This window comes from Schistocerca gregaria, chromosome 7, assembly GCF_023897955.1.
Source record: "Schistocerca gregaria isolate iqSchGreg1 chromosome 7, iqSchGreg1.2, whole genome shotgun sequence".
Classification (NCBI taxonomy): domain Eukaryota; kingdom Metazoa; phylum Arthropoda; class Insecta; order Orthoptera; family Acrididae; genus Schistocerca; species Schistocerca gregaria.
Window position 1 is genome coordinate 462640869 of NC_064926.1, and position 26112 is coordinate 462666980.

A 26112-nucleotide genomic window follows, 5' to 3' on the forward strand; every position below is an offset into this window, starting at 1 on the left:
AACCTTTTAGTATCTCCAGGCTTCTTCCATGCATACAACCTTCTTTTATGTTTCTTGAACCAAGTGTTAGCTATGATTAAGTTGTGCTGTGTGGAAAATTCCACCAGGCGGCTTGCTCTTTCATTTCTTCTCCCCAATCCATATTCACCCACTATGTATCCTTCTCTCCCTTTTCCTACTCTCGAATTCCAGTCACCCATGACTATTAAATTTTCGTCTCCCTTCACTATCTGAATAATTTCTTTTATTTGATCATACATTTCTTCAATTTCTTCGTCATCTGCAGAGCTAGTTGGCATATAAACTTGTACTACTGTAGTAGGTGTGGGCTTCGTATCTGTCTTGGCCACAATAATGCGTTCACTGTGCTGTTTGTAGTAGCTTACCCGCATTCCTATTTTCCTATTCATTATTAAACCTACTCCTGCATTACCCCTATTTGATTTTGTGTTTATAACCCTGTAGTCACCTGACCAGAAGTCTTGTTCCTCCTGCCACCGAACTTCACTAATTCCCACTACATCTAACTTTAACCTATTCATTTCCCTTTTTAAATTTTCTACCCTACCTGCCCGATTAAGGGATCTGACATTCAACGCTCGCATCAGTAGAACGCCAGTTTTCTTTCTTCGGATAACGACGTCCTCTTGAGTAGTCGTCGCCCGGAGATCCGAATGGGGGACTATTTTACCTCCGGAATATTTTACCCAAGAGTACGCCATCATCATTTAACCATACAGTAAAGCTGCATGCCCTCGGGAAAAATTACGGCTGTAGTTTCCCCTTGCTTTCACCTACAGTACGGCTATCTGTATCGCTGAGGCACGCTATCCTCCCCACCAACGGCAAGGTCCATGGTTCATGCGGTGTGGAGCGGGGGTGCTAATAAATATTCAATTAATATACTGAAAACAACTACACTATATAAACGCCAGTTCAGTGTAGCTGTTTCGTCTACTCACATGAAATGATAGGTAGGTGTAGTCTGTCTGTAAACTGTAAAGTGTGCGGCGCTGGTGGTGGGGAGAGTTGCTTCTCTGGGAAGAACGCTACAGCTGCCGTACAGGAGGCCTGAGAATCAACTTCCCTGGAGCATTGCGAAACTGTGGGCAAAGATTTACGTAAATGCTATCACTATGCTTTTCTTCCCATTGTGTTATTAGTTACTCACATCTGTGTTCAATGTAGTTTAACCCACTTCGTAGTAAATAAATACCCTCCCCTTCGCTCACTCAGGGGTTCAAATGACTGTAAGCACTATGGAATTAACATCTGAGGTCATTAGTACCCTAGACTTAGAACTATGTAAACCTATGTAACCTAAGGACATCAGACACATCCATGCCCGAGGCAGGATTCGAACCTGCGACCGCAGCAGCAGTGTGGTTCCGGACAGAAGCGCCTAGAACCGCTCGGCCACAGCGGCCGGCTCCCTCAGCGGCGTCTTCGCACTGTGTCGCCAGTGATTCATATGGCGAGCTGCGTATGGATCGTTGTAACTTTGTGAAATGCCCTGTAGTTGCTTTTGTGACGTAGTGTAATAGAGACAATGGTCAACTGCCCGCTAGCGCTTCATTTTGCATATTTACCAATGAGGTAAGTGCATGACCACAATCAAGCATCCTACCACCCCCACACTTCTTACCTCCACCCCCGCCTTTTCACGCTAGTACACCCCCAGAACATATTTTATTCTTTTAGATGGGTTTACTGTACTTAGATGTGTCCAGTTTCATACTGTTAAAACACTATATTTAATACATTAAACACATTCGCAGTTGCGAATATGGACAATCCTCAGCTGTAGAACGGAATGACGACAGTGAAAATTTCTGCTGGATCGGGACTCGAACAAGGATTATCCACTTATAACGAGAGATCAACTTACCTTTTTTTTAATGGGCGCCACCCCTTTTTTTATGGTAAGGAGTACAGTGATCAATTCTGAGCTGGTGAAGACAGGGTGGGCAGGGGTCGAAACCCGAGGTCTGGCCACGATGCCTCCGCCTTCCCATCCCTGAACCACTCCCCTGTAGCACTTTCTTTTTACTGGGAACAGGGTAAGTAAGCAAAATATCTTTATTTGTATAATCGTAAACACAACAGAAGTGCCATCCTTCCAGCGGAATCAATATGAGCCATTACACTCGTACGAGGCGAGCAACCATTTGGCTATCTGTGCGCATCTCACAGCCACTCCCAAACTTCCATATGTCATCAAGCACGTATCTACGACCTGTATTGGTTCATCTATTATGTATATTCTTGTACAGATAGCACTTTTTATTTGAATGTCACTTGCCCGGTGTCGGTGGATAAATATGACACTGCAGTGCCTGCGATATTCTGAATTCCTTTGGACCTGGACTCGAACATCTATTATGTACATTCTTGTACAGATGAGACTTTGTATTTGAAACTTGCTTGCCTGGTGTCGACAGATAAATACGATAATGCTGTGCCTGTGTCATTGTGAATTAAGATGCAAAGTTCCTTTGGGTGTCCAAAGAAACTTTGCATCGTATTTCACAATGACACAGGCACTGCATTATCATATTTATCCGCCGACACGGGCAAGTGACACAAAAAGCCTCATCTGTACAAGAATGTACATAATACTGTAGATGTACGAGTACAGGTCATAGATGCATGCTTGATGACATATATAAGTTTGGGAGTGGCTGTGTGACGTACACAGATGGCCAAAGGGTAAGTTGACAGCTCATGATAAGCTACTAATTCATTATCGTCATTCCATTCTATAGCTGAATGTTGTCCACATTCGCTATTGCGAATATGTTTAATGTATTTCACAACGGCTGTAGTCGTCGCAGTACCTGTTCCTTTGGACATTCATGCAGGTCTAAAGCAACTTTGCACTGTAATTCAAAATAACACAGGTACTGCAATATTGCACTATTTTTAATGATCTGCTATTTTTCCATCCCTTGCAAAGCAAAAACCATTAGCCTTAGAGGAACATGAATACTGCCTTTTCACTTTTTTGTACAAGAATACACGTTGTGTAATTTTGTACTGATATTTTCGCTAGAAACCGTTGTCTTAGAAATATTCAAGAAGGACCTAAAAAATTTGTCTTATACGCCTGTCCACCGCCCCCCCCCCCCCCCCCCGCCCCCGGCCCCGCCCCCGCCCTCGCTCTCTCCTCTGCACCCCACACGCCCACGCCCTACCGGTCAGGATTTTTAGTAAGTTATTCATTACAGTCTCCCCTACCGCTGTACAAAAATTTACAACTACAACGAATTTTTCCCCTAATTTTCCTACGTTGACTGAGCTAGTACACTTCCATATGACAATGCATTTCTCCAATTTTACCTCCAAGTTTTTTTCGTGAGGTTTAAGCAGAAGGAAGAGAAATGGGGTTGATGCGCAAGTCCGTGCTTTTCTCCACTGACTTGGCACCATTACACTGCGAAGCCTTTTTTTCGTTATGCGATTGTTTTTTGTCAGTTTGGAATTTGATTGTTGCAAACAGTAATTTGCATGTTAAGAGCTCGTGTTAGCCATTTTAAAGGATAATAAGAATGGGGCGTAAAGTGGAGAAAAATAACCATTCCGAAAGTTGTTGCTCTTCTATTGCATGGAGCAGAGGAAACGCATGATTTTTAAACTGCCAGTACTCCGAGACGAGTGGGGGTGTTGACCTTGTGCGATCCTTGGCAGACAGCTCGGACAATGAGGTTTCAGACGCTATGGAGCACTTGAGTACGGAGTACCGTGTGTTCGGGGTCGAACAGTTCTTTAGAAACAATGATTCTGTAGTCACAGTTCAACGTTTCTTTTCCGTCAAAAGTTTGATGTCGAATGTCGAGATGCAGTCCCAGATCGAGACATTATACTCCGATGGGTTGCAACATTTAGAAGTACAAGGTCTGTGATGGAAAAGAAACCACCCGGTCTTCCCCACTCAGTTCTAACTCCAGAAAACGTAGAGAGAATGAGACCAGTAGTTCTTGTTGCCGGAAGCGATCGGTAAGCTACAGACTGTACCGCTGGATATGTCACATCGTTCGCTCCAACGCATCTTACATGATGATATCAAAGTTCAACTGTACAAAACAATAATTGTCCAGCAGCTAAGTGAAACGGATTTCCGCAGTGCAGAGAATTTTGTGGCATAATGGATGCTATTCTTATGGAAGATATAGATGCTCCAGTATTTTTAAGCGATGAAGCCCATTTTTATCTGGATGGTTATTTGTATGTACAGAATTTTTGGTACAGGGCGTCGGAGAACCTATATGAACCACACCAAAAACACAGCTCAAAAGTAACAGTGTGGTGCGGTACCTCCAAGACAGGGATTCTTGGACCTTACTTTTTTTGAAGTGGGAAGAACCGAAGTTACTATGACATCAGCGCACTACGAAGTAATGTTAAACAACTTTCTTCATCCAGAACTTGAAAGGCATCGAATGAACATGAGACAAATGTGGTTTCAACAGGATGCTGCCACAGATCACTTGGGGAGAGCATCCATGGAAGTGTTTCCACTAATGTTCCTAGGCCATATCACCTCACGACATGATAATGTTTCCTGGCCCCCAGACTCATCCATCCTATCGATCTTTGATTTCTTTTTGTGGGGTCATTTGTAGTTAAGAGTGTACGTGAACAAGCATTGCACAAGCGATGACCTCAGTGTGTAACTTTTAAGAGAAGATACAAATTTGTGTCCGGCAAGAAGAATGTCACCTCAGCAGCATCATTCTCCAAACCTAATTAAGGAATGTGGACTTCAAAAATGCGATAAAGCTACTATTATTGAATGCAATTTTTTTAAATAAACCAGGCTACAGTTAGTCAGTGGTGAGAAACATGCTTTTCCCATGTTCCATCCTCTAGTGTAATAGAGGACCTAATGCTGCAGAAACATGGAGAAGAATTTATGGTGTGTACAGGAGGCAGGAATTTGGTAAGTGGACAGCACACAAATGATTTTCTCGTTTTTGTTTTCTGTGGTGAACCACGCTATGCAAGATCTCTTTTTTAATGAAAGGTTCCTAAATCAGTTGGCTCACAATAATTCCAGCTAAACGACGCAGGAATTGGTACAAATTACACAATTAACCACACAGCCATTGTACGCCACTTGTATTCGTGGGTAAGGTGCCAAAATTGGGTAAGTGGTTACCATACTTAAGCGACACCAGCAAAAATGAGCGGTTAACCATATGTTCGTCTTTGCTGGAAAATTATTGTTTTGCTTGTAAAAAAATTGTTCAAATGGCTCTAAGCACTATGGGATTTAACATCTGAGGTCATCAGTCCCCTAAATTTAGAACTACGTAAACCTAACTAACCTAAGGACATCACACACATCCATGCCCGAGGCAGGATTCGAACCTGTGACCGTAGCACCAGAGCGGTCCCGGGCTGATTTTGCTTGTCATAAGCGCACATCATTCCTTGGTAATGCTGTATGTGAACTTAAAGAAGAGGAAAGAATGGCTCAGACCACCGAGAAAAGCAACGGACCACGCGAAGGATGATACACACCCTCAGAAAATCATATTAATTGTCAACTGCTACCAAGAACTGCTGCATACACTGAACGGGTAAGATGATACACTGTTGCTATTGAAAACAAAAAGGCATGGTAACCAGTGTTGTTAGCACCATAAAACGCAAGAACTTACGCAGCAACCCAATATATCAGCTGACTCTTATAGTATCGTACCAAACTCTCTTGCGTCTCGCATTGGAGCTGGATCGGAATCCCCATGATGGGTTCACCATTACTAAACGAATCTCTGACGGAATGCGACGCTCTTCTTTGAAGCTTCTGTATTTTCCTCTATAAATATAACGTGATAAGGATACCAAATTTAAAAGGAAGAAGGAAGATTAAGGTTTTAAAGTTCTGTCCACAACAAGGTCATTAGGGACAGAGCAGAAACGCGAATAGGTTAGGGATAAGAAAGGAAATCGTCCTTGCCCTTTCAAAGGAACGGTCGCACAATTTTCCTTAAGCTATTTAAGTATCGATTTATCGAGGATTTAGAGCTACTTCATACACGAGTCAGGGGTGTACTCAATGGATGGATCACAGATGCGCGACCACAACGAACAGTGCACATGGAGTTCTTGGAACAAGTGCATATTCGGCGAATGGATTGGCCTGCTCCTTCCCCCGACTTCAACACCACGGAGTATGTGTGGAATGCGTTGGAGAGACGTACCCCAGCACTTCCATATGCGGCAACGACCATCCAGCAGTTCTCAACGGAACTGTTGGAAAAATGGAACGCCGTACCACAAGATCACCTCACCAACGTGGTGATCACACATCCTATTAAAAACCATGTCCTGCCTTTTTTAATGTCCAGGGAATCATGACAAATCGCGGTGACTTCAGTGTAATTATTGTCTTTGAATAAAAGTGTGATTTACATTCGTCTCTTTGCATATTACTTTGAGTTACCTTCGGTACTACATTGAAGCAGTTTTTGGAGGTGTGTTTCTTAACAGAGACACATGATACGAAAGCTATTTCTGTTGTATCCACGCACCCAACCAACCCACTTCTGTGACGGCTCCCAAACCCAAGGTCCTCGGCGGTACTTTTGGGGCAGCCACCACAAACTGTTTAAAGCGTGGGTAGTGACCAGGATGTAGCTACGTCTGTTGGCCGAAAAATATTTAATGACAAGAATTGCGCCAGGTAGAATGAAGAGATAACTTATGTTTATTTCTGACGAAACGTGCACCAGCAATACAAGTCCAAGTAATAGCCAAGAGTAATCCGTGTACTGAGCCTAGTCGAATACAATAGCAATGTGGCTCCGCTATAAACTCCACGAAAGGCTAGCAATTGCAATCGACAATAGACTGTCCGCCTCGGGGCCAGCGCTCCTTATATGCAAAACGCAGAGGGCGCTGCGAACCCGAGCTCAGCCATGGCGCGACCTCTCCCGTCGGCGGTGACGCCCTGAGACGCCGACGGCCGCGGCAGGAACTGTGGCCAGCGATGTCACTGTCAGGGCGGGCGTGCGCGAGTTGGTTGGTTGGGTCCGTAGATACAACAATTTCCGTCCTTAAGTTTTGCATAACAGTGTATGATCATGGGCAAGAGGCATTTTCAGACGTGAAAGGAATGCCATGCGGCAGAAATGAAGTCGGCAGTACAGAAGAACAAAGGTGTGGAGCGCGACGCGATCTCACCTTCGCCGAAGAAGACGCTGATGTTCTCCTTGGTGGTGACGCGCACCAGGTCGTACTGGGCCAGCTCGACGCCCTCCGCCACGACGCTGGAGCTGCCGCCCAGCCAGCGGTACACCACGTCCGACGACCGGTAGCCGTCTGCAACACGCGTACGGCCCGCCCTCACCGTCACAGCCCACCGAGAGGTCCGGGCCTGCAGCCTGGGCTAGCACAAGCGTCTGCGGCGTGCCGATCAGACAGCACGACATTTACCTCCAACATAAACTTATTTAGAGTACAACATAGATTAGTTGGCATCTGACCATTAAAGTACAACGTTGCGACGTTCTCACAACAGACTCCACAGCTCTCCTATGTCCGTAGCAATAGAAAAACTCTTTAAATCCTTGCGTACAAAAATCTTAAATTCACAGATCTCTTCTGCGTGTAATCGGTACCTGTTTATAATGTACCACAGTGGTGTAGAGGAAGCCGAGACGGACAATTAGATCTAGGGCACTACTTGGGAAATCAACACAAATTTCCCTACAGAACCCACGTACACTGATATATGAAGATGGTATCTGTTCTTTCGCACATGTCCGAAAGAACGGATACCGTTTTTATATAGTTAAGGCTAACCGGTCATTGACCTTCTTCTTCTGTGCTGGATGCACACGCATTGCCCGAACTCTTGCGGGATAGCACACTGGACTCGCATTCGGGAGGACGACGGTTCAATCCCGCCTCCGGCCATCCTGATTTAGGTTTTCCGTAATTCACCTAAATCATTTCAGACGAATGCCGGGATGGTTCCTTCCCCGTCCTTTTCTAATCCGATGAGACCGATTACCTCGCTGTCTGGTCTCCTTCCCCAAACAATCCAATCCAATCTTACGAGACTCGGTACGATTGTGCCGCGAGTAATGAGTGTAATGGGCGGGGGCACTACGAATGTAGTGTGTGGACATTAAGTTGGAAATGTGGTCCTCACGGGCAGCGTTCAAGGGATCAATCCCTGCAGTCGCACTATCCTCTGTGCCTTCGGTGGCTCAGATGCATAGAGCGTCTGCCATGAAAGCAGGAGGTCCCGGGTTCGAGTCCCGATCGGGGCACACCTTTTTAACTGTCCCCATTGATGTATATCAACGCCTGTCGACAGCGTAGGGTCTTGATTTAATCATTTAACTTTCACTGAGGTGATACAAGTCATTTGACAGCTATATGCACATAGAGATGGCGGTAGTATCGCGTACAAAAGGTACAAAAGGGTAGTGAATTGGCGGAGCTGTCAGTTATACTCAGTTGATTCACATGTACAAGTTTCCAACGTATTTATAGCCGCACGACAGGAATTAACTCACTTTGAACGCGGGATGGCAGCTGGAGCTAGACGCATGGGACATTCCAATTTGGAAATCGTTAGGGAATTCAGTATTCCGAGAGCCGCAGTGTCGAGAGTGTGCCGAGAAAACCACATTTCAGGCTTTATCTCTCACCACGGACAACGCAGTGGCCGACGGCATTCACTTAACGATAGAAAGCATCGGTGTTTACATAGAGTTCTCAGTGCTAACAGACGAGCGACATCTATAAACTGCACTAATAACAGATTATGACTAGTGATAGTCTACTCATTATTATGAGAATTACTTCTAGATTAGAAACTTCCTGGGAGATTAAAGCTGTGGTCCATTCTCGGACTGAGACCCTTGCATGTCACCGGCAACACTCTTGCTGAGGGAAGTTTCAAAAAAATGCTATTGGATGTTAAGACCCATCGGTCAGTGACAACACAACTCCAATTCATCTGCTGCCAGGATGAGAGGATACTCATGGGAAAATTGGTGAGACATGAAACTTGGGTTATACAGCGCGTGAGACCACAGAACGCTCGCTTTCATTCAAAAGACCACTGAAAACTGATTAAAGCTTTCCGGAGACTGTTCAACAGTGTGCCTACTGTGGCAGCATTTGGAATGGAACATCTATAATAGTTTGTTTTATTAGTTTTGTGTCAAGTACTCTGAGCTTTCCCGGTTCAGGCTTGTATATATAATTGTGTTGGCCTCATCCCTTCTTTCCCAATATATCCAAAGTATTCTACCAAAGGCTGAAGAAATGAGCACTTTTGCACTTTGCAACAGACTCCTATTGTCTGTGGCAATGTGAAACTGGTTGCGTAATAGGGCATCTTTACTGCTTTTAGCCCAACAAATTTGACGGATGGGTATATACTTTAGCAATTGCTTTAGGAACCTTTGAAATATTGCTGGGGTGCCTACTAAGCTAAACGGCTATGTAAATGGTACTGGTAAATACCTACCTCTGTAGCCGAAGCCCTTGTTAAAGCATGTCCAATACTTTTACGAAGTGCTCATAGACGAATATGAATATAAGACATTATTATAACTTAGACTGTCTGAAACAATGTTTCAGTAAGAACTGACATTATTTTATGTATGTGGAGAACGGCAAGACAGCAGGACAGTTTTTGCTGTCCGTGAAAGTGAGCGGCACTGAATAGTAATGTAGTGGGAAAAACCACTCACAGCTTCCAATGACCAACGGGCAAGCTTGCGAGTCCAGTGGGAACTTGCGAAGATGCATGGGACATCGAGCCTGGATTGTCAGCCTGCAAACATACAAAAAACAAGCATGAGTTTCGTTCCACAGGTACACAAATGAAAGCTAATGCCATCTGCAATGAAGAAAGACATTGTCTGATCTGAGGACTATCGGTATCACAGGTCAGGACCGGTTATTCTATAAAACATACCAACCGACCCAGACGGTGGCTTTCTTCACTACCGTAACAGATGGTCACAGTTCACTGAGACATTGCGTCTTCAGTTGATTAATTATATCTTTCACTAAAAATTCGAGATTTGTTTTCTACGTGTTGTCACGGTCGCGGCTGCCTAAAAGAGTTCGCTACTTCTGAAGAGGCACTTTTTAGGTTAGTGGCTCAGTTAACTGATATAACAAGAGCATCTGGAATAGAGGGCTCCTCCGTAAAATAACGGCCGTCCTCCAAAAATGAGTCCATTATCTTACCACAATAGCTCCTCCACATTTTTTTTCTCACTGATTTCCTGAAATTATTTAAATCAAATGCTGGGATATTTCCTTTGAAGCGGACGTGGCTAAATTTCTTCTCCATAGTTCCCTAATACGAGGCAGTGCTGCGCTTCTGATGACCATGTCGTCGACGAGACGCTAAATCCTAATCTTCTTTCCTTATTCTTTCCACTAGTGTGCAGAAGAAGGTCTGGATGAGAAGCAATTCTTGCAGAAATCTGCTATGTCTGTCAAACATTTTACTTCGATGGACAGATGATCAAAGAGAGTTGTATCTGTGCATCTCGCCACTATCTGTACAAAAGTCTAATTAATTATGCGGTAGTGAAAATTACTTTTACATCCAATGATGTACTTGGAAATATCTATTTTAGTCTTAAACTCAAATGGATAGTGTAAACATTTCATCTTAGAAAGTACCATGAAGCTATTACTACTGTCCCCAACAACCAAAACAGTTAGTCCCACACATTAACTACACTCTTTTCTTTTTTCTGCGAATACTTTTTGCCGATGTGAGGGATTACACCAAAATACTGTTCCACAGGGTATGAAAGACGTAAAAAAAAGTAATAAGTACTTATTAAAAGATTATTATTTTTCCAAAAATTTGCTTTTATTCTTAAAGTAGTTTAAACTTGCCATCAGGGTTATAAAAGGCTCAAAAAACATTTTCATCCACCTACATATCTGCGAACCTGTGAAGAGAACCCGATACAACTGATCCAGGTTTTCATTGCAGGTGTTGCTTTCTCACATTACAGGTGCATCACTGTGATGAGGAGTTTGTAATATTTTTTGTGATAGACAACTAGAGACCAAATTTATTGTGTGGAGACGGTTACATTGTCTAGATCGACAGAGCTATCCCAGTTGCCTCGATAAAGGTAAAGCACAGTTCTGCTGCAACCTCCTTGGGGTGTCCACAAACTGTCATTTGTAGACAGCCATCACCAGCTGCTGCTGCTGCTGACCACAGGCGACCACTTAATTGTTTAGTGTCTTACCATAGCATTTGAATGTCGGAATGAATTCGCAATTGTGTACCAGGATTCTGTGAGTAACTTCCCGTGCTAACTACCACTCTTGCCGTGAAGTGACAACGAGCATATGATCTAAGTTTGAAACGACTCTTCGAGCAGTGTTGAGAGACTTATCAGTGTATACCGTGTGCAGAACGCCGTGGCCACTAGATGGCAGACAGGGCACGTGTGGGGAGAGCAGCAGTGGTAGGCGTTATGGGCAGGCGCTGTAGGGGAAGTGCCGAGCGCTAGAGGGGAAGTGCCATTCTAAAATTTTCTGTAAATATTATGTGGAGGCCCACACCCACATTTGCATGGTGGCTATTCAAAAAGATCTACTGTCACTTCTGCTTTGGTTAGTATCTAAAAAGAATTTCGCTGAAAATTTGTTTTCACCTGACTTTTCAACCATTTGTAACATTCAGAGTGGTGAATTTTTAGTAAAGCCTACACATTTCTCTGGTTCCCATGTTAAAATTTGCTTCTTTTGCTAAAACACAGCGGAGTTTACACAGCCACACATTGCTAACATATTGTGCAGATGCAGTTGCAAAACAGTTCTGAAAAAGTGATCCATTAAGTTTATTAAGTGAGGAACTGAGGCACAGTAAGGTCAGTAGCTTATGAAAAAGCACATTCTCGATGTAAAATAAACGTGTAATTTCAGTTATGTTGTTTCTAAATCCACAGCAATTGTCTTTTCACTAGCTATCGATAGTACTTAAAAATTGCATTCTTGCATCGAACAAGTCTGTAGTCAGTGCAATAACATGGTAGATAATTAAGTTTAGCATAACAACCATATTGCAAAACACTCTTCTCTTTGTGTGCTATTATTTGCCAAAATCTCGATATCTCAAACCGTTTATGAAATACGAAAAATGTTGTGGATATTGCACTCTGATCTGAGGACTATCGGTATCACAGGTCAGGACCGGTTATCCTATAAAAAATACCAACCGACCCAGACGGTGCCTTTCTTCATTACCGTAGCAGATGGTCACAGTTCACTGAGACATTACGTCTTCAGTGATCACAAGCGAGTGAGCTATGTCAGACCAATTTTCTCGAGATTTGTGATATTACATAAATTTCATACACTGCAACGTATTATGTAATATGCACCACATGCAAAATCATACCGACCTCTGTTTTTCATTACAAACTTTTTCGAATTTCACGCAGTGTCTTACTTCCACATAAATATCACAACAACTATGAACATTAACGAAATGGTGGGCACGCCATCACGAAGCTGACGTATGAAGCCATAAGTAAAGCAAAAATTATTTTTTTACCAAATAGTTTCTGTAAAATCGTTTGAGAAAGATTGCATGGCGTATGCCTCGATTCTGCCATCGCCGACCGGCCGAAACGTTTCAGGTGGTGTTGGCCTTCCCTTCTAAACTAACGAATAAACTCGCCCAGCGCTTTGGACGAAAATCAGTCACTGCGCATCGGCCACTGTATCCTGTGCAGGCTATACACAATCCGTATTGCACAGATTGCGATTGGAAACAGGGGGTGCTATACTGAAGTGCAGCGAGAGTGTGGGTTTACTTTTACATCCACTACCTATTTTCTGTGGCCAAAATAGTATGAAAAAGAGGTTTCCAATCCAAGAAGATGAACAATGCAAAACATCTGCATGGAGTAGAGCTCTCTCTGAACATATAAGTTGAAGAATTACAGTATCTGATCAAAAGGATCCGGGCACCTATTAGTGGGCATTAATGTGCTGTGTGCCACCCCTTCGCTTTTATGCCGGGTTAAACTCTGCTGGGGACACTTTCAATGAGATGTCTGAATGTCTGTGGAGGAATGGCAGCCAATTCTTCCCAAAGAGCCGAAGTCAGTGAAGGCAGTGACCTCGGATGCTGACGTCTCGAGAGTCTCTGACGTTCTTACTCAAACCAAAGACGTTCCATTCGTTTCAAGTAGGGATTCTGGACAGGCCAGTCCATTTCTGCAATATTATTGCCGACAAATTATTGCCTTTAGACGGAACTATATGAGACGGTGCAATATCGTCCTTATACAAACAATCATCAGCTCCAAAGTGTCCCTCTTCTGTACTACTATATGCAGTAGACAGTGCTCTAAAAAATCTTCAGAGGCTTCTGCATTTAGCGTTTCCTTAATAAAGGGACCACAGCCTAACCACGAAACACAACCCTATGTTATAACACCTCCTCCCCGTACTTCACTATAGGCGGTACGCATGATGGCAGGTAATGTTCTCCAGGAGTTCGCCAAATCCATCTCCTTCTAATGGATTGCTACAGGGTATAGAGTAATTCGTCATTCTAAACACTCATTTTCAGTCACTCTTTGCACCACTTAAAATGTTGTTTAGCGCTGACTACAGAAACTTGTGACTTATGAGGAGCTGCTCGACCACTGTAGCTGTTCTTTTTAAATCATCGCCGGCCGTTATGGCCGAGCGGTTCTAGGCGCCACAGTCTGGAACTGCGCGGCCGCTACGGTCGCAGGTTCTAATCCTGCCTCGGCCATGGATGTGTGTGATGTCCTTAGGTTAGTTAGGTTTAAGTAGTTCTAAGTTCTAGGGGACTGATGACCTCAGAAGTTAAGCCCCATAAGTGCTCAGAGCCATTTGAACCATTTTTAAATTACCACTCACAGTCATTGTGATAACTGGACTGCCGGTAGTACTTTGGAACCCACGAGTGATTCCTTCGACTGAGTTCATGTAATTTTTTTACAACCACTGTCCACAATGCTCGACGGTCCCCGTCCAACAGTACATGAGATCTGTGTAGCTTCGGTTTCGCTGTGGTTGGTCCTTCGCGTTTTCACTTCACAATCATATTTCCAACACTCGACTGGGCCGTTTTAGAAAAGCTGAAATTCCCTGGTGGATTTTCTCGGGTTACATCCAATGAGTAGTCAATGTACGAATTTACTGAGCTCTCCTAACCAACCTTTCCTTGTGCTACTGCTTCCCTGCCGACAACACAATATTCTTCTCCTCATTTTACACTTGCTGATCCGCCTCTCGTAACATCTGATGGCCAGTTTCGCATTACACAGTGGTGTGCGGATACTTTTGATCAGACAGTGTATTCATTCGCACAGCTTCCGCCGTAGCAGAGGGTGTACCACAGACGACGAGTGCAGCGGCTGACCTCATGGAGTAGGTGAGGAGGCCGTCGTGGCGGAGCCGGAGGAACTTGTTGGGCACGCTGATACGGTGCAGGTGCGACTTCTTGCCGTTGAGGAAGAACGTGTCCGGCTTCCAGACGCGGTCCAGGAACAGCCACGACAGCGAGAACTCGTCCAGGCCCGGGAAGTCGAACGTGAGCCGGCGGTCCGTCCACGTCTGCCGGAAGTAGCAGTCCAGCGTGTAGTGCTGCAACAGCGCGCGCACGCCCTGCTCAGGCTCAGGCCAGCCACATCCTGTGCAAACCGACCGCATCACGCGGTGCTACTGTGGCAATGTGCGCACTGCCCATAAACACATATAGGGCGCTAGGTGTGAGGCCACTGGCGTCAGCAGAAATTATTATCCGAACACGGGTAATTTACAAAATCCCTCTTTCAATATGATTCATTACGCAAGTTGCCGGCCGGAGTGGCCGAGCGGTTGTAGGAGCTACAGTCTGGAACCGGGCGACCGCTACGGACGCAGGTTCGAATCCTGCCTCGGGCATGGATGTGTGTGATGTTCTTAGGTTAGTTAGGTTTAAGTAGTTCTAAGTTCTAGGGGACTGATAACCATAGATGTTAAGTCCCATAGTGCTCAGAGCCATTTGAACCATTTGAACCATTAGGCAAGTTTACAAACGTGTGATGTCCGAAGAATTAAATTTGAAAAACGTATTTTATCTTAAATAATTCATAGTTATGCCTCCATGCGCTGTTGCCATTTTTTCGGGGTGCACTCAGTCTCGTGATGCCAATTGAGGAACAACTCGACCGAATAGTAGCGGCTCCGGTCAAGGAAAATCATCATAACGACCGGGAAAGCGGTGTGCTGACCACACGCCCCTCCTATCCGCATCCTCAACTGAGGATGTCACGGAGGTCGGATGGTCCCGATGGGCCACTTATGACCTGAAGACAGAGTGCTTTTAATATGGATGCCACTTCTTTGATTCTACCTTTTTTTCGAGCCCCATCGAGCATCTTTAAGGGTCGGGATGTTATACTGGATAAGGGAACGTTAGGTTTAGAGAATGTCCGTATGGCCTTTGTTTCGACACCCCGCCTCCCTGTCCAACTTACCAGCGATAGGCGCGGTTCTTCCGTCAAGCGAGAGGTTCTACATAACAGTTACGTACGAAGCTGTTATGTCAGCATACTCTGAAAGGAATCTAACTGATGTAAATCTGCACAGGAGGGCTTCCATTTATTAGGTGATTTTAGCTGCTTTGCTAGATAGAGGATATCTACTTCCACGTTACTCATGTTGGCAGTTCTTGATTCGAGTTCTGGAATATTTACTTCGTGTTCTTCGGTGATGAAATTTCGGAAAATCCTATTTAGTAAGTGTTTTACTGGCTCTGTCGACGGTAGCATTAGCATCGCCACTGCGCAGTGAAGCTATTGATTGTGTCTTGCCACTGGTGTAATTAACAGGAACCAGGAACTCCTTGGATTTTCTATCAGATATCGAGACAGAGTTCCGGTGCGGAATCTGTTAACAGCATTTCGCATTGAAGTTCGTGTTAAATTTCGTGTGTTCCTTTAAGCTTGGTACGATTTTCTCCTTGCTTCTCCAACATTGTTCTGACTTGTTTACCTATTTTGTGTTCCATGGGGGGGGGGGGTTGGATTTAGTACCGATATTATTAATTTATTTCGTACAAATCTCTCAACTGCCGTCGGTACTATATTTTTGAATTTAAGCTACATTTGGCCTGAGCTTTCATAGCTAGTATGGAAGGAATGGAGGCTGTTTCTGTGGTATCGATAGCAACGATGCCACGGAACAGTTTCTCAAGTTGGCACTACGAGAGACACAGACGACAGCGCCCTCTAGCCGGTGCTGTCGGGGTCTACGAGCTCCGCGGCTGCTTCAGTCCATTGGATCAGGTGCAGCCAGCCAGGACACTTCGCTTCGGCATCGCACCTATGTACAAAGCTATGTAATGGTTTATCACCTTGTTTTTGCACCAGTGCACCACGTTCTTGCACTGCCGACTTGTATTACCTTTTCCCGTTCCTACCCACGCGCCGCCTCCCAGGCGGGATACAAAAAGTGAATGCGATTTTACTGTATCTGATTGCCGATGGTACAGTAATACATTACGATCGTTATTGCCTCATTTGCGGACTCGAGAGAAGTTTAAGATAGTGAGAGGCCTAGAAGGGAAAAAATGAAATCGGGGCGAAAGAAGCGTTTAATGAATTGTTTTGGGACGAGTATAAAATTGAGGGGTGGATCGAACAGGATATGTGTACACTGGAGATGGAAGAGGAGGGACGAGACATAAAGAATGATTTATTGAGAGAACAGTGTTTAGAGCGAAAAGAAATGATTAATGTTCAGCTTATCATTGAAATTAAATTAAATGACGGGAAAGTAGACGCACTGCTCGATTCTGTAAGTAATGAATTGGCAGTGTTGGAAGGTTTTGTATATAGGATAAAGAATAAGATATTAGTATTACTACCTGTAAATAGTGTAAAAATTAAAACAGCTGCTGGTGGTTGGTTTAAGTAAGCCAATAAGGCAGGAAGTGCTCTTGGAATACAAGTGCACGGAGAATCATTTTAGTATAGCATGTTTTGTAGTGAATGGACTTGTAAAAGATTTGGTGCTGGGAACAGATTTCGTACGTAAATATAAAACTTCACTGAACTGCGTGGGAAGGTGGTTGGATTTTGAAATTGAAGGTGAAAAAAGAAAAGTAAAGTTTAAGAATCTTTTGATGGGGGACAAACAGATTGCGCACACTATAATTAAACATATTTGGAATGAAGAGAACAACGTGTGTGACAAGTTTGGAGGGGTAATTTCCCATGTTTTATTTCAGGGTTTATTGTAACTTGTTTGTTGTTTTGTCACATAAGGATTTTTTTTGGCACAACGTCTGCGCAATTATAAAGAGACAGTTTAGACGCATATTTGGGTGCGAGGAGGTCGGAGAACTCGATTATTTGGTGAACGATATCAAGTAAAAATCAGTGCACAGTATGCCCACGAATTTTAAACCACCTGACGCGACTGGAAGCTCGAGAGTTTTTCAAAGAATCGTAAGTTTGATTATACACTCTTGCTCATAAATTAAGGATAATGCTGATACCTGATGAAACAACGCTCTGATGGGCGGTTTGCTGGTTTAAATCACCTCGGGATATGACCATGCGGTGCATCTGACCTGCGGTCGCCGCACGGTGGCGCTGGCAGCAGTCCACATACGCAGAGGTGTGTTGGTGCACGTCACAGTACGGTGCAGCGAGTAGGTGTGCAGACGTTTTCAGACGTGCTAATGCTGACTGTGTGTTGAAAATGGCTCAAAGAACACATATTGATGACGTCGTGAGGGGTAGAATACTAGCGCGACTGGAGGCTGGTCAAATACAGCAGGTCATAGCACGGAACCTCCGTGTGCCGCAAAGTATGATCTCAAGATTATGGCAACGATTCCAGCAGACAGGAAACCTGTCCAGGCGCTACAGTACGGCACGTCCACAGTGTACAACACCACAAGAAGAACGACATCCCACCATCATTGCCCGCAGATGGCCACAGAGTACTGCAGGTAGCCTTCCTTGGGACCTTACTGCAGCCAGTGGAACAGTTGTCTCCAGACACACAGTCTACAGACTACTGGACAGACACGGTTTATTCGCCTGGAGACCTGCAACGTGCATTCCACTGACCACTGGTCACAGGAGAGCCCGTAAAGTCTGGTGTCAAGAACACAGTACATGGTCACTGGAACAGTGGTCCCAGGTTATGTTCACGGACGAGTCCAGGTATAGTCTGAACAGTGATTCTCGCCGGGTTTTCATCTGGTGTGAACCAGGAACCAGATACCAACCCCTTAATGTCCTTGAAAGGGACCTGTATGGAGGTCGTGGTTTGATGGTGTGGGGTGGGATAATGATTGGTGCATGTACACCCCTGCATGTCTTTGGCAGAGGAACTGTAACAGGTCAGGTGTATCGGGACGTCATTTCGCACCAGTATGTCTGCCTTTTCAGGGGGATGATAATGCATGGCCGCACCGAGCTGTCATCGTGGAGGAGTACCTTGAAACAGAAGATATCAGGCGAATGGAGTGCCTGTTCTCCAGACCTAAACCCCATCGAGCACGTCTGGGATGCTCTTGGTCGACATATCACTGCACGTCTTGAAACCCCTAGTACACTTCAGGAGCTCCGACAGGCACTGATGCAAGAATGGGAGGCTACACCCCAGCAGCTGCTCGACCACCTGATCCAGAGTATGCCAACCCGTTGTGTGGCCTGTGTACGTGTGCGTGGAGATCATATCCATATTGATGTCTGGGTACATGCGCAGGAAACAGTGGCGTTTTGTAGCACATGTGTTTCGGGACGGTTTTCTCAACTTATCACCAATACCGTGGACTTGCGATCTGTGTCGTGTGTGTTCCCTATGTGCCTATGCTATTAGCGCCAGTTTTGTGTAGTGCTACGTTGTGTGGCACCACATTCTGCAATTACCCTTAATTTATGAGCATGAGTGTATGTCCAATATATGACATACATACCTCCTGCTAGTTTTCTATCCCACTCACTATGGTGACAAACTTTAAGATGATAAAATTACTTCCTTCTACACCAAAGAAAAACATAGGTCCTTTGTAATACATACACAATATAGTTTTCTGGAGATGTATGAAGCCCACTGTTCACATTCGATTACGGTTCAGAAATCACACTATACTCATATCAGTGATATAAATGATCATGAGCAACGGAAAATGCCTTTTACAAGGAAACAAACAAACGCATAGCAGTGGCGTGCTGCATTGACTCTGTAAAGAGGACAGCTGTCAAGCAAAGGTACACATAGGTTCTGCAGAACCTCACAAACAGCTGTCACTAACCAAGAATTACTGCAGTTAAGAAAATGAAGACTCGATGTATGTCCAAGATGAACAGGGAAATGTAGTACTTCACATGCATTTTCGTTTGTCTAGAGGAGATGTGTTGAAATAGGTTTTCCGTCGGTGGACACGACTGATAATCCATGTGTTGGAAGTCCTCTGCTGATCATGGTCTGGAGACATTTTCTGTTAACTATTACACGTAGATATCGCACAAAGTCACACATAGAACATGCAATTGTATACTAGTTGATCCCAGGTTAGATCACACAACTGATGTACCCCGAGAGAACAAAGGAAAAACACTGGTTAAATGCCTGAATGCTCACTCACTCTAGACTGCGTTATTAGTCTATCATTAGATCACACCTCGTTACAGACCCTTAAAATCGATCACTTCGTCTACTTTCTATCATCCGTTAATGCAGATCCATGTCAGTTTAGAGGCAGGTGGTTCTCTTTTTCCAAGAAAGCATCAAAGACAACAGTCAAGTTGCATGTATCACTATTACCTCAATAGACAAACGTTAGTATGTTGTTAAAAAACCATGCAGCAACTGTTCTGTAAGGTATGTGTTAGCTGATACCGCATGGTTGTGATTGGTGGAGAGTACAGAGGAACAATATTGTAAATACTGTTTGTTAGGGTTTAAAACACCTAAACAGTCTTGCACAGGGTCAAACACGTAGTTGTATGAAACTTCCTGGCAGATTAAAACTGTGTGCCCGACCGAGACTCGAACTCGGGATCTTTGCCAAAGGTCCCGAGTTCGAGTCTCGGTCGGACACACAGTTTTAATCTGCCAGGAAGTTTCATATCAGCGCACACTCCGCTGCAGAGTGAAAATCTCATTCTGGAAACGTAGTTGTATATTGCGGTCTCCTCCCACCCCACCCCACCCCCTCCCCGACTAGTAATACAACGCTCTTTAGCTAAGGACACTTCACAAAAAACGGTAAGGTAGTTGCTGATAACTTTGGGTCATGTCTAGGTTTGTGATCTGCCATAGACAAATTTATTGCTCTACGTTTTGTGGTTATCTACATTAAAAGTTCTATTCCAACCGTCTCATTGCTGTCGACCAAAAATTACTGTTTCCCTGGTTCCTGGCACTTCCATGTCAGCTTCTTCTCGTATTCCTCTTGCTGTCACATACTCATACCAAATTACAAGAATTTTCCTGCGCCAAGCAGAAGACATTCAAGCACTCCCTCATTCCCTTAAATCTACCTCACATTTTGGCGTATTTTCCCTCAGTTTACACTTATTTTCCGTCAATTCTCGCAATTTTATAGATTGTATGACACTTCTGCCCTTGCAATCATAACATCACTGCTCGCCATGTATTCCAAAATTGCTTGTAAATGTAGTACAGTTGTCAACACCTAGCGCAAATACACTATTTTTCTGGTCAGACAGTATAGTACAGCACTGTATTTGAATGCATCCAGTCACTTCCAACCACATATTCAACAGCTGCAGTGTATTTGCTCTGTTTTCTGTTTGTCTGCGTCTGCGCGTGTGTTGCGGATATATCCCATGACCCAAAGTAGATGTGAGTTAGTGTGCGAGTGTGGATTCCTCACGCATTATACCCAGAGCCATATTTGTATGTGGATCGACAATAAGCCACATCCGGAATAGGGCTTGAAGGTAGATCCGCCACGAGTTATATCTGGAGCGATGTTCAGAGGCGGATCCACAATATGCTACGTCAACGATAGGGTTCGAAGGTGGATCCACCACGTGTTCACCGGGGATGTGTTCTGTTTCTGAAGGTGGATCCACCAGCTGGAAGACGTGATGTGAGATGGGATTGTAAAACGGATTTCAATGACACTAACAATTTATTATGTAGAACATTAAATACACACAGTTATACTGAACTCAAATGCAATTACAGCCCGATAGTATATTTAATGCATAAGGAACTACAACTTACAATTGAGACTTGAGCGTATGATCTTTAAGATGGGAACGAGAAAAGGGCAATCACGTGGAAAGAAAGATAATCCTGCATTAAATTATTTATCTGATCCACACATGAATCAATAAATGAATAAAACATTACATTGCTTCACTACTGGAACTATATTGGTCATCTGTGGAGGCCGTAAAATCGGAACCAGAGCTTCTCCACTAAGAATGGTTAATTTCATATTCATCAGACTAACCAAGAAAAACTACTCGAAGTGGGTTTTGTTCTACAACGCGTTAAATGTTTTGCACAGTGGACCAGCCTACACGTGTAATCCATTATTTCATTCAAAGTGGCTGTGATAATGCACACAAGGTTATTCCTGAAACTGCAAGGTAAACTCTGAAGTTTAGCGAGATGATTCACATAACAATGTTATCCGAATACAAATGATTTCTGAATGCAGTAAACTCGTGTGGATAGTTGCAATCTGAATAATACACTTCACATGTGGCTCATCACACAGACAAACTTAAAACTGATGAAAACCTGGAAATTTATTCAGACTGAAACGAAGCTTTGGCAAATTTAATGTAGTAGACCATTATCATGCAAAGCACGAAACATAGTTAATCAAAAGAGAGACCATTACTGAACGCACATGGGCGCTTTTGGCATGAACAAAGTCAAAGCGCCTGTGCACTTATTCTTCACGAAAATTAAGTAAGGAAATTCACTAAAACGAAACAAAAAGCACTGCTCAGTGTGCTAAAAATCGAATGAAACGATTTCCTCATACTTCATGAATAACGTAAGTACACTGACTGAAATGAAATCATCTAAAGCTATGTTCCAAAGGAACATCACGTCTTCCAAGGTTGCATGTGGAATCCGATGTCTGTTTTAAAATGGCGAGTAGGCAGTAGGCTCCAGAGACAGTTTTATCAATGGGAGAGGAGAGGGATATCTCAAAACGCCCATTGCGAAAAAGCGGGAAGTGCTCCGATTGACAGAGAAACAACCTTGCTAGATTCCTCTGGTAAAAACTTTCGCTAACGAAACTATGCAGCGCAGAACACACAAGAAAACCTCTGCTTCTCTTCATGCTAGGTTCAAACACACATGCTCACAGATTCGAACTACACAGAGATCTTTGTTCGAAGAGATTTCGGGACTGCAGCCGGTCGTCGTAAACTTCATTCCACGATATTTCAATTTGACACCTGCCAGTCATCTTCAGGTGACCTGTCGAAGACTGAAGAAGCCGTTTTTTTTTTTTTCTTTTATCGTATTTCAGTTCCCCACCGGGCCGGGCTGGCAGCAGCATATGCACTGCTCTTCAGCCTAAAGACATAAAACATACAATAGAAGACAGTTAAAAATAAGTTTAAGGAGAAAACATGGTGTACATGGATATAAAAAAAGGGGGAACATTATGGAAGACAATAGACAAAAAGGGGCGACTGTAAAAGGGAGATAAAAACCGTAAAAAGTAGCACACACAAAAAACCACACACTGGGACAATTAAAAGAACACATGGCGAAGTACGATTGGAGCACAAAAGTATCGACGCACGGCGTTGCACATAACAATCACTGGCAGTAACACTATGTAAAAGTTCAGCACACAATTAAAATCACAGCCCTTGACACGCAGGAGAACAGCACCAAACACAACACTGATGGAGCACTCTGATGACGGTGAGCAAAACACAGGATCTGCCAGGGACGTGGAGATGAGGGAGAAGGGAGGGAGGGGGAGAGGGGGGACGACAGGTAAGGGCGCGTCGAAGAGGACTGGGGACGAGAGGAGGTGGGAGGAACACAGTCGAGGAGGGATGCAGGGACTCAGGGGGGAAAAGGAGGAAAATCCGCTGCGGGAGAAGGAGGGGAGAGGAAAAGGGGGGCCCTGGGGAGGGGAGGGAGCAACGCCAGGTTACAGTTGGAAGGAGGGGTATACGTCACGGTGAAGTCCAACATCCAGGAGGGGGAGGTGCTGGAAATTGCCCTAATGAAGGAGATGAAGGGTGTGGAGGCGGAGAGAGAGAGGCGCCACAATGGTGGGGGGTGGAGAGGAAGGAGGAAACCAGGGGGGGGGGGGGGTCATGAAGCCTCCAGGCAGCGTAAAGAATGAGAAGATGTTGGAGTAAAAGGAGTAGGTGGGGGAAGGGAATGAGGTGTGTAGGGGAAGGAAGCCAGATATGAAGGCAAGGCGGAACATGTGGAGTCCGAGGATTTGGAGGGCCTTGTAAAAGCAAGTGGGTGCGGAGATCCAGGTAATGGTGGCATTACAGAGGGACGAAAACGTTCTCCACTCCACCTTATATGTGCCCTGTTAGTATTTGCACGCTTGCGTGAGAGTCATGATGGCAGGAGGACCACACCGCTCGGCTGCAGCGCCATTGCTGGTGGAACTGCAAGGATCAGCTGTCTTCGGAGTTGTCGCTGGTAGCAGTTATCGGAGTATTCTGGCGTCTTCGTCTGGAGCAAATTTCAGAGGTGGCGGAATTCCACGCATTATCCAGATGGTAGCCGCTGTCGTGGTTCATTAGATTTTCTGCGATGCGTATTTCAACGTATTCTTTCATAACATAGTCCCAAAAAGACGTTGCTGTGGCCAAAATTAATGTTTTGTCACAGTCAATTGAAAGTCCGTTGGAGATACAATGTTCCACAGTTGCAGCCTTTCTGGGTTGCAGGAGGCGAATGCAACGTTTATGTTCTGTGCAAAGTTCTTCCACTGTGTGTGTTGTTTGTCCTGTAGGTCATACCACACTGGCAAGGTATTTTGTAAATTCCCACCTTTTGCAATAACAAATTATCCTTCATTGGTCCCAGCAGGTCTGAAATGTTAGATAGTGGTCGGAAAATCACTTTCACCTGAAAATTATTAAGGATTATTTCTATTTTGAGGGAAATATTTCCAACGAAGGGAAGAAAAGCTAGGGACTTTGTGGGTGCGTTCACCTGTTTATCCAGTTCTCGGTTCTTGGTTTTAGCTGAGATTGTTCTGTTAGTTTGCAGAATCGAGTGTCCATTGTCTCTGACCACCGTCCTTAAATGTGCAAGCACTTTAGGTAAACTATCTGCATCTGACACTGTATGGGCTTGTGCACAAGGGTTTTAAACATGCTCATGGTTTGGGATGGGTGATGGCAACTCGAGGAGAGCAAGTAGAAATCAATGTGGGTGGCTAAGTTTTATGTAGGATTTTGAGGAAAGAGCATTTGAATCAGCGGTTTACCCGTGTTGGCAGTTGTTCTAGATTAGAATTCTGGAATATCTACTTAGTCTTCTGTGGTGAAGGAGTTTCGGGTAACCGCTTTTAGTAATTCTGCTTTAGTGGTACTATCATCAGTGACATCGCTATTGTTGTCGCACAGCGGAGGTAATGATCCCCTCCTGCGGCTGGTGACCAGTATTTCTGTGTAAGAAAATGAAACACCAATAGCTGTCTTTATGGTGTCAATTATTGCATGGCTACCAGTTTTGGTGCTTCAGTGCATCATCTTCAGACCTTAGCTGATGCTGAGAGGGTTAACACCATCTGTATACACGATATATCAGAGTCAAACATCTATAACTGTTTTCGCAGTTGACCTGTAACCGCAATGTTGTCTCTCCCATCATCAACTATAGTTAGTAGAGGATTAGAACTTTCATGTACTGCAGAACTTTTAAGTAATTTTTTGTAACATTTGTGTCATATTTAATGCAGTAAGACATCATGGTATGATTGACCCAAAGAATGAATACATCATACGCAAAGATAGAAAAATTAAAATCCTAACAGTGTACCCCATTTTATAAACACTTTATCGCCACCAAACAGAAAATTTCTAAATGCAAAGAGGAAATACGTTTTTTTAAAAATCAGAATATATTTTGGTTTACAGGCATTCTTCATTTCATGTTTGTTTTTGTCTTTATCAAATAAAAAGGATCAACTTCCTGATCTGTCTCTGCAATTGTAAAGGGACTTAGATTGCTATGGTGACACAAATGAAGAATTTAACAACTTCAGTTTATTCCTTAGGAGACCTAGCATTTTTAGGAACAAATAAAAAATTAAAATATCATGCTCAGTCAGTAAGAACATCGCCTGCGGAAAGCAAGTCTTAGGGCTCGAATCCAGGAACGCTCAAAAAGTATAGAAGAGAAACTAAACTGGCATATGTAAAGCGTTATTTCTTCCTGCATTTAGAAGATACAAAAATCACAGCTAAATTATTTTAACCAGTGGTTATATTATAAATAATAGTGAAAAAATGGTGCAATTTGTAGTTTCTTAAACATACTTCACACAAGATCTGCAATTTCCTTTTTTCATTTAATTTGTTAGACGTCTTTAGCATATGTACTGCAACTCCAAAATAGTGAGATTACGCAATGCTTAATGTTTTGGTGGTGCATTCGAGAATAGTGGAGTTCAAAACATCGTCTGGAAAAGCAGAGGTAATTTTTCCATCGTTTCCCTGAATTTCCTACGGTGAATGGCGGGATGATTCCTTTGTAAAGTGGGGATCAATAATAACTTCACAACTTTATCAATTTTCCGAAATTTTCATCCATCACACAGGAGAAATTCACCTTGATTTAACAAAAATACACCTGGCGTATTTGGGACTCAAACAATAAACACACACAATTGCTGAAAAGTGATCATCGTTCTTACCTGATCTCCCTCAGAGACTTCACTCATGCTTTTGATGAGGATGTTGACTGTGACGCTCAGTGGAGGTCCTGAAACAGAGAATTATCGCTGTGCTGTACAGGCAACAACAGCAGGACAGTATAGGAATCACTATGACACATGTTTATGAAGAAAATACTGCCTACATTCTGAAGGAAAACGTATGCAATGAAGAATCTGAGATGTCA

At 43.8% G+C, this 26112-nt stretch overlaps 1 protein-coding gene across 2 annotated transcripts in view; it reads right to left on the reverse strand.

The window, feature by feature from the left end:
• Positions 1-26112, reverse strand: part of LOC126281810 (gamma-aminobutyric acid receptor subunit alpha-6-like) — a 94514-nt gene that overhangs the window by 50569 nt on the left and 17833 nt on the right. For both annotated transcript variants that reach the window (XM_049981038.1, XM_049981039.1), the window contains 4 exons: positions 25907-25974; positions 14417-14640; positions 9720-9802; positions 7189-7326 (listed from right to left, as the gene is read on the reverse strand). In XM_049981038.1, the coding sequence (XP_049836995.1) occupies positions 7189-7326; positions 9720-9802; positions 14417-14640; positions 25907-25974 (513 nt within the window). The remainder of the gene's footprint in view (positions 1-7188; positions 7327-9719; positions 9803-14416; positions 14641-25906; positions 25975-26112) is intronic.